At 35.7% G+C, this 13281-nt stretch overlaps 2 protein-coding genes across 2 annotated transcripts; one reads left to right on the forward strand and one right to left on the reverse strand.

Moving 5' to 3' along the window:
• Nucleotides 1-2870: 2870 nt before the first annotated feature.
• Nucleotides 2871-5074, reverse strand: LOC113334039. Its single transcript, XM_026580388.1, has 4 exons — nucleotides 4424-5074; nucleotides 4160-4261; nucleotides 3261-3877; nucleotides 2871-3150 (listed from the first exon to the last, which is right to left on the reverse strand). The coding sequence occupies exons 1-4, from the start codon at nucleotides 5072-5074 to the stop codon at nucleotides 2871-2873; spliced, it is 1650 nt and encodes a 549-aa protein (XP_026436173.1).
• Nucleotides 5075-7641: 2567 nt separating this feature from the next.
• LOC113334041 lies at nucleotides 7642-12483 on the forward strand. The gene is made up of 4 exons (XM_026580389.1): nucleotides 7642-7710; nucleotides 11327-11401; nucleotides 11491-12342; nucleotides 12448-12483. The coding sequence occupies exons 1-4, from the start codon at nucleotides 7642-7644 to the stop codon at nucleotides 12481-12483; spliced, it is 1032 nt and encodes a 343-aa protein (XP_026436174.1).
• The last annotated feature ends 798 nt before the right edge of the window (nucleotides 12484-13281 follow it).

Here is a 13281-nt window from a genome sequence, read left to right on the forward strand (position 1 = left end):
TAAGCTTACGAAAATGATTATATGTAAGCAAATAAGATTGCGAATATGTATATGGAAATGAAACTGAGGCAGTGAAAATGCCGCAGACTTGATACTATGATCATATTGTTATGAGATACTAATAATGCAGGAAAGAGGAAAGATGAAACACAAGTAAGAACTTGTGAGGAACAATAACTACACGAAGAGGAATGCATACACTAAAGAAAAAGCCAGAGAAATGGAGAATGGAGGCAATTTAAAGCTACATCAATTTTAGCGTGCAAAATGAGCTAAGTAACACAAACATTAGCTATACATTGCAATAGATAAGCATTCTCATCATACAAGCATCATACTCGCATCATAAAAGCATTGCATAAGCATTTCATAGCATAAACATCGCATACACATTTCATAACATAATCATCACATAAGCATTATATTCGCACAAGTACTTTACAAAATTGTATGGAATAATATTGCAGAACTTCGTAATAATATCGCAGAATTTAGCAGAATTATTCAGGATTACTCAGAATTTCACAGGATTATTCAGAATTTCGCAAGATTATTCAGAACTTCGTAGAATGATTCAGAACTTCGCAGAATGATTCGAAATTTCGTAGAATGTGTCAGAATTTCGCTGAATGTGATTATTTTGAATGATGTGATTATCTCGCTCAATTATTTCGCACAATTATAAGCAACTTGAAGAGATTATACTATCGCATGAGCACAAAACATGAGACAGAGGCAAGATAAGAATGAAGAAACAATTCGCACATTCAAAATTTTCTCAAGGATTCTACCCTCATAGATAAAGAACAGAGGCAACTATGGATTACCAAGAAAACATTTTATATTCTTTATCTTCTCGGCAAGAATCACCAAAAATGGAGTAATAATTTCGCATGAATAGAGGCAATACTTATTATTCTCATTCAAGGACGGATACTTCTTATATTTCGAGGATTGAATGCTTCTTATACTTCATCAAGGATACTTCATGCTTCTTATACTTCATCAAGGATACTTCATGCTTCTTATACTTCTTCAAGGATACTTCATACTTCGCATACTTCAAAAGATGATACTTCTTATTTACTTCGCAACATTCCGTAACTTCACAAAAGAATAGAGGCAAGTACATCCTTTTCAAGTCCAGTATTCTTTCGCTCGTTCCTTCATCAACAAAGATCAAAGACTACTCCAACAACACGTATCTCGCTCCAACAATTACAACAACGGATTTTTTCCTGAATATCGCTCTTCAAGCAATATTCAAGAAAAAAGAGGCAAGATGTAGGATCAGAATCTCGCAACAACGACATGCTTGTGAAATTACTAGCAATACATCACGAAGACATCGCAGTATGATTTCAGAAATGACATAACAGATGACATCAGCTTAAACATGAGAAAAGTATGATGATCATGCGAAATTTAGGATGTTTGCGAAGTTAACATTTGTAAGATTGCAAAAATACCGCAAGCCAGATCCGAAATTAGGGGAAATGTTAGCGGTACCCCACCATATATGAGCTGTCATCCATTATGTAAATACCTATATAAAGAGAAAGGCAAAAGAGAGAAAGGAAGATAATCAAAAAGAAAAATGAGAGATACACTTTAGGGAGGACACATTTGTAGAGAGAGAGAGAGCAGAATTTGTATTATTATCTTCTTCTTCCTTCTTCAACCAAGAGCTCCAAATACTCATTAATGGAGTCTCAATTGTAATCCATATGTAATTACAAACAATCATAGTGAAGATCCCTAACCCCGTGGATATAGATCATATTGATCGAACCACGTAAATCTTGTGTCTTATTTTCTATTTTCATCATCTTTATCTTTATTTTCATATCAAATAAGTTTAGATCTAGAAATCATAGTCATGATAATACAAGGGGTGTGTTGTAGGATTTCATGCAACTACAGTTTTCATTGTATACCTCTAATTCATGGAAACCCCTAGGTGGTGGTTTTATCATCACATACCAGTTAGATATATCTGACTCTCGAGAATAAAAAACTTGTCGCGCTTGTGATGCTAAAATGAACGGGTCGTTACGAAATTGGTTCTTATGTTGCTTTAAGTTGACTAATGTGAATCCTTTCTCTACCTTCACACGAAAATAGGTGTGAGCCCAGTCACATTTGAATATGGGAACTTGAAGAGTAATGTAGTCCAACACCAGAATTTCTTCTAAAACACCATAGAAACCAGTGGTTTCTGATTGTCCTGCAACTAAAGTTTTTGATTCAATTGAGACACCATTGTTTTGTGTGACTCTTTGAACATCCTTCGTAAGAAACCTAGACCCGTTGATAAGCAAGCCTTTATATGACACGCAGTTTTCTAAAGGCCCTTTTGACAACCACTCTACCGTGTTTGATAATGACATGCCTTGTTCCATTTGCATATAAACCTATAAATGCATACGATCAGAACATAAAAATATAATTAAAATGGTTATCTCTGAGCATGAGAAGACATATTTATAGCGATTCTGTACCTAAATGGATGGTTTTAAGTGACAAAATCAAACAGAATATCTTGAACCCATACATGAAAACAGAAACAAACAATCTATATAGCACATCCATGGAAAATGGTTCTATTTGTGTTTTCTGAAGTCTCAAAAGCCATAAGTGATTAAACTAGCTACTAAGGTGCGCAATCTGACTAAAAGTGGGAAAGACGTACCTTTTTTTAAAACCAATCTGCGAATGTTTCTGACTATATGGAAATGAGATGGTCTTCATTGGTAACAGACCTCCCAACGGAAGATTTTAACTCATCCATATGCATTCTAAGATAAAAGTAAAATCAAAACATGACGTATTAACTGACAAACCATTTCTAATGAAAAACAACGTGATACTTACGTCAGATATGGGTCAATTTCTGTTGTGTTAAAAAGCACATATCTGTGAGCAATCTTTAGCTTTTCACTATCCATACGCATTTGTTCACCTTTAGAAAGAGGACGTGCTGCCGGTGTGGTACCATCGTTTTTATCAGGCCTTGGGTTTTCTCTTATTTCAGCTGCTTGATCCTTGAGAATCCAATACCTAACACACTCCATTCCAAGATAACACTTTGCTATACAAGCTTCAGGTAGTGCGTAATTTTTAACATATTCTTTGAATGTCTTCATATACCTATACGAAAGTAGCATATATATGAAACAGTTATACCAGTTAAAACACTTAAATATTAGGTAGTAACTCTAAGCTACAAGGGAAAGCTACTGACATGTTTCATAACACACCTTTCAAATGGATACATCCAACGATATTGTACATGTCCACATAAACGCACTTCTCGAGCTAGGTGAATTGTCAAGTGCACCATCACATCAAAAAATGATGGAGGGAAGTACACCTCCAACATACACAAAGTCTCAGCAACTTCTACTTCAAGTTCTACTAATCTTTCGAGATCAACTACCCTTTGGCATATTTCGTTAAAATAAGAACACAACCTGAAAATCGCCTTACTTGGCCCCTCAGGTAAAAGTCCCCTCAAAGCTACAGGTAATATTTGTTGCATAAGAACATGGTAATCATGAGCCTTAAGGACACCTAAGAAACCATCTTTCGATAAATGATTCCTAAGATCCGAACTATACCCATATGGAACCTTCATATTTCTCATCCTATTATAAAGTATAGCCTTATTCTTGTGGCTTAAGTTGTATGGTGATGCTCGAAGAATTGTTTTGCCATTTATCACTTCTGGATGCAATTCTGGTCGTATTCCCATACTCTTAAGATCATTACGAGAATTCAAACCATCTCTTGTTTTGAACTTTATAGTACCAATGATGCTATCATAGACATTTTTTTCTGTATGCATAACATCAATATTATGTCGTAGTAACAAATCCTAGGAATTCATGAAAAAACCTAACATTAGTAATTCCCAAAAAAAAAAGATGAGTCCATGTTCAATGAAAATCAAGTTTTACACATATATAATTACCTATAAAGCCATTTTGACAATCTAATATATATGTATATGAAGTTATACTGAGTTCAAGCAAACATGAGAGAACCTCATAAAACTGCTATTTGGAAGTTCAGGGGCTAATCAGGTTATAGTGAGTTCAAGCATAGATGATCATGTGCACGAAACTATTTAACAAGTAAATGTGAAGTTAGAACTGACCTTCCAGTAAGGCAGGTCGAAGAATATCGACCGTTTGTTAAACACCCGAAGCTCAGTTTCCTCGTCAGGTGCACCAAATCTAGCCGCATCAGAAACAACATCCTTTTTCCGTTTCCCACAATTAGAATTACCATCCTTTGCACCTTTTTCCGCACTACTCTGACCCTTTTCCTTTACCATCTTCTTATTCTTCTTATTCTTCTGATGATGATTCTTCTTCTTCTTTTCCTCTTTTTCTTTCCTTTTCTCCTCCTTGTTCTTCACCGTTTTCCCAAAATCATTCACAATACTACTCTGACGTTCAAACACCTCAGCACCAGACATAACAGGTGGTTTTTCTCTCCTCTCAATTTCTCCATTAAACATGTCTTTTTTCTGCCGAAAAGGATGATTATCACGAAGAAATCTCCTATGATTCATGTATACAGTTTTACGACTAAATGGTAACCAGATGCTAAGAGTATTATCACCACAAAGAGGACAGTCTGCCTTCCCTTTATATGTACATCCAGATAGATTTCCATATGTAGGGAAATCATTAATTGTCCACATCAATAAAGCCTTCAAGTTAAATTTTGTTTTACTAAACGAATCATACACTTTCATGTCGTTTTCCCACAACTCAATCAGATCATCAATCAATGGATGCAAGTATACATCAATGTCCTTACCGGGTTGCTTTTTTCCTGGAATCAGCATGATCATAATAATGTTTTCGGCTTGCATACACGCCTGGGGCGGCAAATTGTAAATTACGATCATCACCGGCCAACAGCTGTGGGTTGCGGAAAGATCGCCAAACGGATTGAATCCATCAGCAGCAAGCCCAAGATGCAGATTACGCGAATCTGAAGCAAATGCGGGAAACCTATGGTCTATGTGCTTCCAAGCGAAAGAATCTGAAGGATGACGCATCTTCCCATTTCGTCGCGTGCCATATCAACTGCTCATCCCGCTCTGCTGATTGATATAATCTCTTCAGTCTCGGAACAAGTGGGAAGTATCTAAGAACCTTCACTGGTATCTTCTTTTTGGGATTTTCTATCATGTCCACATCGTTGAGGTCGTCCATGTTAAATGTGTCTTGCTTCCACCTAGAATAATGACATTTAGGACATTTATCTGCATCGTTCAAATATTTTCTAAACAAGCAACAATCATTCTCACAGGCATGTATTTTCTCGTAAGTCAATTGATAAGATTTCAGCAGCTTCTTCACTTCATATGTGCTTTTAGGAAGACAATGACCTGGCGGCAACAGCTAACCAATTGTCTTGAGAAGCTCGTCAAAAGCCTTCCTAGATATACCATTAACTGTCTTGTGCCTATACAACTCAACAGTGATAGATAATTGTGTGTGTGTTGTACAATTGGGATATAACGGAATGTCAGCCGCCTCATCCACCTGGTTTTCCAACCCCTCGTCCTGCCTGATTTCATGGCCCTGATCTTGATGTGCATCACCTTCAAAATTATCCTCTACTTGTATCTGTTCTGAACCATGTGTCGCTCTCTCTTGGTGAACATCATTAGAAATGATAGTCGGTTCCCCATGAAAAACCCACTCGGTGTATGTAGGATCCATACCTCGTTCCAGCAAGTGAAGATGCACTATATTCGGAGGAAGTGGCAAAGCAAGATTCTTACAATCAACACAAGGACAACCGAACTTAGAAGTATTTCCACGTTTTTGACAAACAGTCTCTATGAAATTCTTCGATGCATTCTGATATGGAAGATCACCGCTACATAAAAGATAGATAAAATCAGAACACCGTACGTAATATTAACGTAAACAATCTAGAAAAATGATGTAAAGAATATAATTAATATATATCCTTAAGTTAAACATATTAACCTTGGCCAATGAATCCAATCTTTATTCATCAGTTACAACGAATTCAATCGACCGATATATATATGTTAAAATGAAACTTGAATATGCGGGCAACAGAAAAAAGAAGAGTTAGAATAAGGCTCACAGAGATCTAGCCCTGCAATTAACTTCATCATGTAAGTTATAACAAGCATAATAAGTAATTACCATAAAAATTATAAGCTGTAACTGAAATGAAGTACTTTTTATTTCTTTTAAATCATGGTCTTACATATAAAATTAAAAATTATTACATATGAAGACTTTTCCCTAGCTTTGTAACTAGATCAGCTATTTGATTAGTAGAAACTCTAACTTTTTCTTTTGCATCAATGAAGATAGCATCTGAAGCCCATGTAAAATCTCCACATTGTTCACATACAAGGTAAGTTATGTGCTTATTGTGTTGATTGTTGCATATTCTTAGGGTGAGTTTGCAGTTGCAGGTTGAAGAGAAGCACAACTGATTGTGCAGTGGACAATCTTTAAAAGAGTGATCATCTTCTCCACAAGCATTAAAGCTTTTCGCTAATGGTAATAACAACAACTTGGCTTTGCAAGGGTCAGAAGCATCATTAAACCATTCAAAGTAGGTGCAGGAAGGTATGGTGCACTTGAAGAACATTTTTCCATAGGTTTAAGTTGTTTTAGATCGTAGAAATTCTCTCACACCGTTACAAGGAACATGCTTGCACCTAGAATAGAGCCAAGGACACACTTTTGTTTCATGGTTCCCTTGTTCACACATAGCACACTCAGTTAGTATATTTTTCATTCTCATCTTACTGTTGTTGTTGTTGCAACTATTACTGCTACTTGGAGAGTCTTTCACACCTCCACCCATGACTGATTCAGTGTTGTTATGGCTAATTAGAAGCTAATTTCAGTCCCTAGCTAGTAATGCAATCCTGCCACACTTGACTACACACACATTAAACAAAGAGCTCCAAAGTCTGTGTATAACAATCAGTTCACAATGCTCTAAATATCTACAACATATACCTTTGAACTCTTCTCTCAGATTAACCTTTGTTTCCCTCCCAGTTCAGCCAAGTATGTGTACACAAAATTCTTCTGATAAAATTGAATCAAATCCTGCAAAAGAATTGAAATTTGAATCAATATAATGCAAATCACCTGAATTCAATGCAAACCCTAATTTTAATCATTTGAATTAAATGCAACTTAATTCACCTGAATTCAATGCAAACCCTAATACAAAATATTAATGCAACTGATTTTATTTCAACCACTAGAATTTAATGCAATGATTGAAATTAACTGAAATAAATGACCCCAATTATCCAAACGAATTAAATTCAATGATTGAAGAAAAGTTAAAAATCAAAATCGAGAATCAAAAACAAAATTAAAATTAAACCCTAAAGAGATCGAGAAACCCGATTTACAGACCTGGGTAAGTCTTCAGCTAGGTCGATCTGTTGATTGTTGTAAGTCTTCAACTCGATTTGTTGATTGTTGTAAGTCTTCAACTATATCTGTTGGTGTAGAAACTTCGTACAGCTACCTCGATTTGTTGGGTTGATGAGGGTGGTTTTGATGGTGGTGAGCTGTTGATGATGGTGAGCTGTTGATGATGGTTATGATGGTTGCGGGAGATGGTGGTTTTACAGAGAAAGAAGTGATGAAGGAGGAGGAAGCTGCAGAGGATAAGGTTAGAATGAAAAAAAGAAGTGGCTAAGAAAGGTTAAGGGAAAATGAAAAAAAATGGACGGTTACAAATTGAAATGGATGGTTAGGATGTAATATTTCCTACAACCCCTTTCACAACTTTTAGTAGAAGTCGTCGTAAAACGTTTGTCGTTCTGCTAAATTTTTTTCAATTCTGCTAAAACAAATTCACTTCTGCTAAATTTTTTTCACTTATGCTAAGTTTTTGACGAAAAGGGTGATTTTATGCCTCAAAAGATTTCCGTACTTATAGGAGTCCTCTCCTGGCGCGGTTTCGACCTCGAAGACAGTTTCATTCCCGAACTTGGGGAAACTGTGTGTGTTTAAGCATTTTGGAGAATATATTAACCTGTAAAATGGCGTTCATACCAAGTTTGCTACTTAAGCCCCGTTTGGGATTGCTTTTTTTCAACTAAAAGCACTTTGTAACAAATTTGTAACAAACTTTTACCAAAAATTGTGTTTGGCAAAAAAAATTCAAAGTGCTTTTGGAGAGAAGCACTTTCATTTTAGGCCTGCTTTTAAAAGCTACTCAGACTAGCTTTTAAAAGCTGGAAAAGCAGAAGCTGTGGACTCACATAATTCGATTTAATTGATTCTCGATTTTAACCTTATTAATTTATTATAAAGACAAGTTTTACCCTCAAATATTACATTTAACATTATATTTCTAACTTTTATTTTATTTCTCTATTTATTTTATTTTTTATTTAAAATAATAAATACAATAATTTATTAAAATAAAAATGATAAAAAATTTAATAAATATTAAAATAATAATATTTTCTAAGCAAACCATAATAATGATTTTTTTATTAAATAATAAAAAATTAAAAATTTAAATAAAATTAAATAAATAAAATAATAAAATACATATTACTTATATATTATTAAATATATTAAAATTAAAAATATAATTTACTATAATAAAATTGCATTTAAAACTAATTTTTGAAGTATGTTTATTTTCGTCATTAACTACATCACCATCACTTTTAAATATTAGTTTGTCAAACATAATTTACAGTTTGTTAATTGCACAATGCTTTTAAAATTATAGTTTACCAAACGTCATGACGATTTATTTCCACAGCACAACACAGCACAACAGAAAAACGCTTTTCTAAAATTCATAGCAATACCAGACTAGCCTTTATAGGAGTCCTCTCCTGGCGAATATCTACATGGAATCTTACATGCATACTGTTGGATTCGTCGTTCATACGAAGGAATCTTATCTATATTGGTCCAGTTTTCGATCTCCGAGCAAGATTCTTTCTCAAACATGATGAAATTTAGGGTTTGGTTACGGTATCGGCGAATATCTACATGGAATCTTACACGCATACTGTTGGATTCGTCGTTCATACGAAAGAATCTTATCTATATTGGTCCAGTTTTCGATCTCCGAGCAAGATTCTTTCTCGAAGATGATGAAATTTAGGGTTTGGTTACGGTATCGGCGAATATCTACATGGAATCTTACACGCATACTGTTGGATTCGTCGTTCATACGAAGGAATCTTATCTATATTGGTCCAGTTTTCGATCTCCGAGCAAGATTCTTTCTCGAAGCTGATGAAATTTAGGGTTTGGTTACGGTATCGGCGAATATCTACATGGAATCTTACACGCATACTGTTGGATTCATCGTTCATACGAAGGAATCTTATCTATATTGGTCCAGTTTTCGATTTCCGAGCAAGATTCTTTCTCGAAGCTGATGAAATTTAGGGTTTGGTTACGGTATCGGCGAATATCTACATGGAATCTTACACGCATACTGTTGGATTCGTCGTTCATACGAAGGAATCTTATCTATATTGGTCCAGTTTTCAATCTCCGAGCAAGATTCTTTCTCGAAGATAATGAAATTTAGGGTTTGGTTACGGTATCGGCGAATATCTACATGGAATCTTACACGCATACTGTTAGATTCGTCGTTCATACGAAGGAATCTTATCTATATTGTATCTCCGAGCAAGATTCTTTCTCGAAGCTGATGAAATTTAGGGTTTGGTTACGGTGTCGGCGAATATCTACATGGAATCTTACATGCATACTGTTGGATTCGTCGCTCATACGAAGGAATCTTATCTATATTGGTCCAGTTTTCGATCTCCGTGCAAGATTCTTTCTCGAAGCTGATGAAATTTAGGGTTTGGTTACGGTATCGGAGAATATCTACATGGAATCTTTCATTCTCTAAGTTGACCAATTTGGGGTTTATTTCTAATCCAATGATCTAGAATTAAGCAAAAACAAAGACAAGGATCAATATAACGGTCACAATTCCTTGTTTGGTTTTGACAAAAATAAACATTGCTCAATCCGTAACCTATTCTTTTAGCCAATCATATTGCATTAAATCTAATCTAACGGTTGTAATCCCTATCATGCGGATTGAGGATTCCCCCCCCCCCCCCCACCACCCAACATCCCGCCCAAAATTTTCCCATCCTTCTAGAAACAGCAACGTGTCACCTCTCCAATTTTCGGAAAAAAAAAGAGAAAAATTCAGAGACCACACATTCTCATTTGTCTCCCTCGTTTCCTTCTCCTTCTCCATTTCCATTCAACTCTTTCTCTCTCCGTTCTCTCTCAGAGAAAGAAAAACCTCTGCAATTTTTTTTAATTCGCTCAAACCCTAAAAATAAACCAAAAAATCGTCTCATCTAACTTCAAATCCTCTCATTTGCAACCCTAATCAGAAAATCCAACTATCCACGGAACACCTAAAATCAAGAAAACAATTCTTCTGCAAACCCTCATCGGAAAACTAGGTCTATCTGCAACCCTCAAAAGATTGATAAAAAATAATCTCTCGAACCCTCTTTTCTCTTATTTGATTTGGTTGAGTTTAGATTTTTTTTCTAGGGTTTGGTTTGTTGTTGGTGGTTATGTTGTTGTTATGTTGTTCTTTATTACTACCAAACTGCTACTGTATTTCATAGAAGAACATGATTCTTGGTTTGTTCTTTAATTAGGTTTGTAAAGAAGAACATGATGCTTGGTTTCTTCTGTTTAATATAATGCTTGTTTTTAACATGATGCTTGTTTTTAACTTGATAGCTACCAAGTTAATCTCTAATTGCGGGTGGTTGGAATTCGGAACCCATGGTTCATTCTCAAATGAGAATGTGCAGGGCTTCCGTATTCCAACCACCTATTGTGAGTTTTCTTGGTGGTTATATACAGGTTGCTTTATTTTGTATTGTCTTGATTGATACACATGTATGACATTGTCTTGGTGTTTATGCCTGATATACGTACATGCTTGTTTGCAATTTTGGTTAAGGATTGATGAGAGCCAGTGCGCTCTTTATCATATGGGCGAGACAATTTCTTCTTAAGCGATCGACTTACCCATATGAAAGAGAGTGCACTAGCTCATTTATAAATCCTTCGAAGTTGGTATCCAATAATGCTTTTGTAAATTGTTAATTAATGTTATACTGATATCATTTTTGAATTCTATTTTTGTAGCTCATTAATGAAAACAAATCTTACACCAATGAGAAAGAATAAGGCAAAGACTGATTTCATTATGATTCTGTTGCTCTTGTTCATGTAAATGATTTGCTTTGAGTTGTCAATAGATACTAATGAAGCTTTTGTATTTAATGATGCAGAAGTCAATAGTAAAGAATAATGTCAAGCAGTTTCCAATCAAGGTAAACTCTTTTCATCTCAATTTCATTATATTAACATAACAAATTTCTTTACCTTATCATTTTAACTAAGTTATATATGGTTTTTGCAGCTGAAGAAGGGACTGAAGAGTCAACAGTCCCAACCTGTTAATGCATCTCCATCAAAAAGTGCTGCACTTGCTTCGAAGTGCCGAACACCGAGAAAGAACAAGTCAGCAGAACCAACTGATCATATATCTCCAACTGATGCCGACACTTGTCAGAGGCGATCATCACCAAGGTTCAAAGCAGCTGCAGAACCAACCAACCCTAAAAGTACTACACACAGTACTCCTCCGTCAAGTGCACAACCTGAAACTGACCAACCAACTCCATACACTCGAAAGAAATTATTTTCTAAGACGAAGACTGTGCTGAAAGCTACAAAGTCTAAAGAAGATGATGCAAATTCCAAATGCAAGACAGTAAAGCATAAATTGGACACAAGTACTGGCCCATGTCCAACTATTCAACTCAGGAATCCAACTGACACTTTTTCTGATTTTGAAGATGAAGAAGATGATGAAATTTTACATACTAACCAAGACGTGCAAGAGGACGAGTATGATGTTGATTCTGATGAAGGAAAAGATAATGATGATGGTGATGAGACTGGTGGGGGGAAAGAACTGGAGAATGATGATAATGGTAGTGATGATAAGCTGGAAGAGGAGGTTGTGGGACCAAGTAAGAGAAGAAAGTTTGTTCCACATGGACCAACGCAGATGCATGCAATGAGGTTGGATAACACAGATCCAAAAGTCAAAGTTCCCTTCAACTATAAAGATCAGTCAGTTGGTAATCCATCCGTGCACCTGGCAAGTTGTCTAGGGGTGTTATTTCGGCGAAACATTCTGTTAACATACAATGATTGGAGAGTTGTTCCTCCCCAGGCCAAGGCCAACATATGGAAGATAGTCGAGGTAATTAAAATGATTAATTGTTAACTCTTCAACTCTTTTCATTAGTCGACAACTCTTTAACTCACATAGCAGATTCTAACTAAAATGATCTACATTTATTTGCAGCAACGGTTCATTGTGCCTGAACATTACCAAGACTAATATTTTGCCAAAATGGGAGCATATCTTAAAGAATCTCGATCTAGGAAAGCGGGTTTGGTACTCCAGGGATTGGATCAGCTACAAGGGGAAGAAAGAGAGAAAAGGCTTGCAAAGCTAATGCCCACGAGCATGTCTGTCAATGAGTGGGAGACGTTTGTGAAACGTGTAGGCTCGCCTGAATTCAGAGTAAGTGTTTATAATATAATGAGTGATTATATTTTCTTCTTGAAAATTTGAAATTTGTCTATTGACTGCTCAATTTCCCTTTGCAGGTCAAAAGGCTCAGAATGCAAGAAATTCGTTCAAAGCATGACACCGCTCACACGATTGGCCGAGAAGGTTACGCCCGACTGGAGGCTAAGATGGTATGTTGTACCCTCGATTGAGTATTTTGTATGTTCCATGGCCTGCTCTTTTGTGCTCTAATTTTTAATTATTAGTGTTGCATACTGATGCATGTCCAAACAATAATTAAGATAATTTACTTGACTTCATTTGTGGAAGTTGTTAACTAACTGGGATTTACATTTTCTTTGCAGCAAAAAAAAATGAACACAATTGAACAGATTGATAGAGCTGATTTATGGGTAACATGTCACAAACCGAGTGAAGGAAAGGAAACAAATCCTAGTGTTCTAAGTGCTTTCGTGAGAAATATTCTCTTCTTCCGTCTTTGAATTTATGTGTGCTTCAATAATGCAACAATATCTTATATGTTTCACACTTATACAGAAAAAAATTGAAGAAGCTCAAACACGGCATGGTTCTGGTAGTGGATCTTCCTTGACAGACGATGTT

This window comes from Papaver somniferum, unplaced genomic scaffold, assembly GCF_003573695.1.
Source record: "Papaver somniferum cultivar HN1 unplaced genomic scaffold, ASM357369v1 unplaced-scaffold_135, whole genome shotgun sequence".
Lineage (NCBI taxonomy): Eukaryota > Viridiplantae > Streptophyta > Magnoliopsida > Ranunculales > Papaveraceae > Papaver > Papaver somniferum.

Coding starts and splice junctions, on each gene's coding strand:
- LOC113334039 (XM_026580388.1), bottom strand. CDS start 5,074: ATGCGTCATCCTTCAGATTCTTTCGCTTGGAAGCACATAGACCATAGG. Junction 4,262..4,423: donor TGAATGATTTTGGGAAAACG/GTGAAGAACAAG, acceptor AAACGGAAAAAG/GATGTTGTTTCTGATGCGGC. Junction 3,151..3,260: donor TGGATGTATCCATTTGAAAG/GTGTGTTATGAA, acceptor ACTTTCGTATAG/GTATATGAAGACATTCAAAG.
- LOC113334041 (XM_026580389.1), top strand. CDS start 7,642: ATGGTTGCGGGAGATGGTGGTTTTACAGAGAAAGAAGTGATGAAGGAG. Junction 7,711..11,326: donor AGGAAGCTGCAGAGGATAAG/GTTAGAATGAAA, acceptor AGTTGTCAATAG/ATACTAATGAAGCTTTTGTA. Junction 11,402..11,490: donor TCAAGCAGTTTCCAATCAAG/GTAAACTCTTTT, acceptor TGGTTTTTGCAG/CTGAAGAAGGGACTGAAGAG.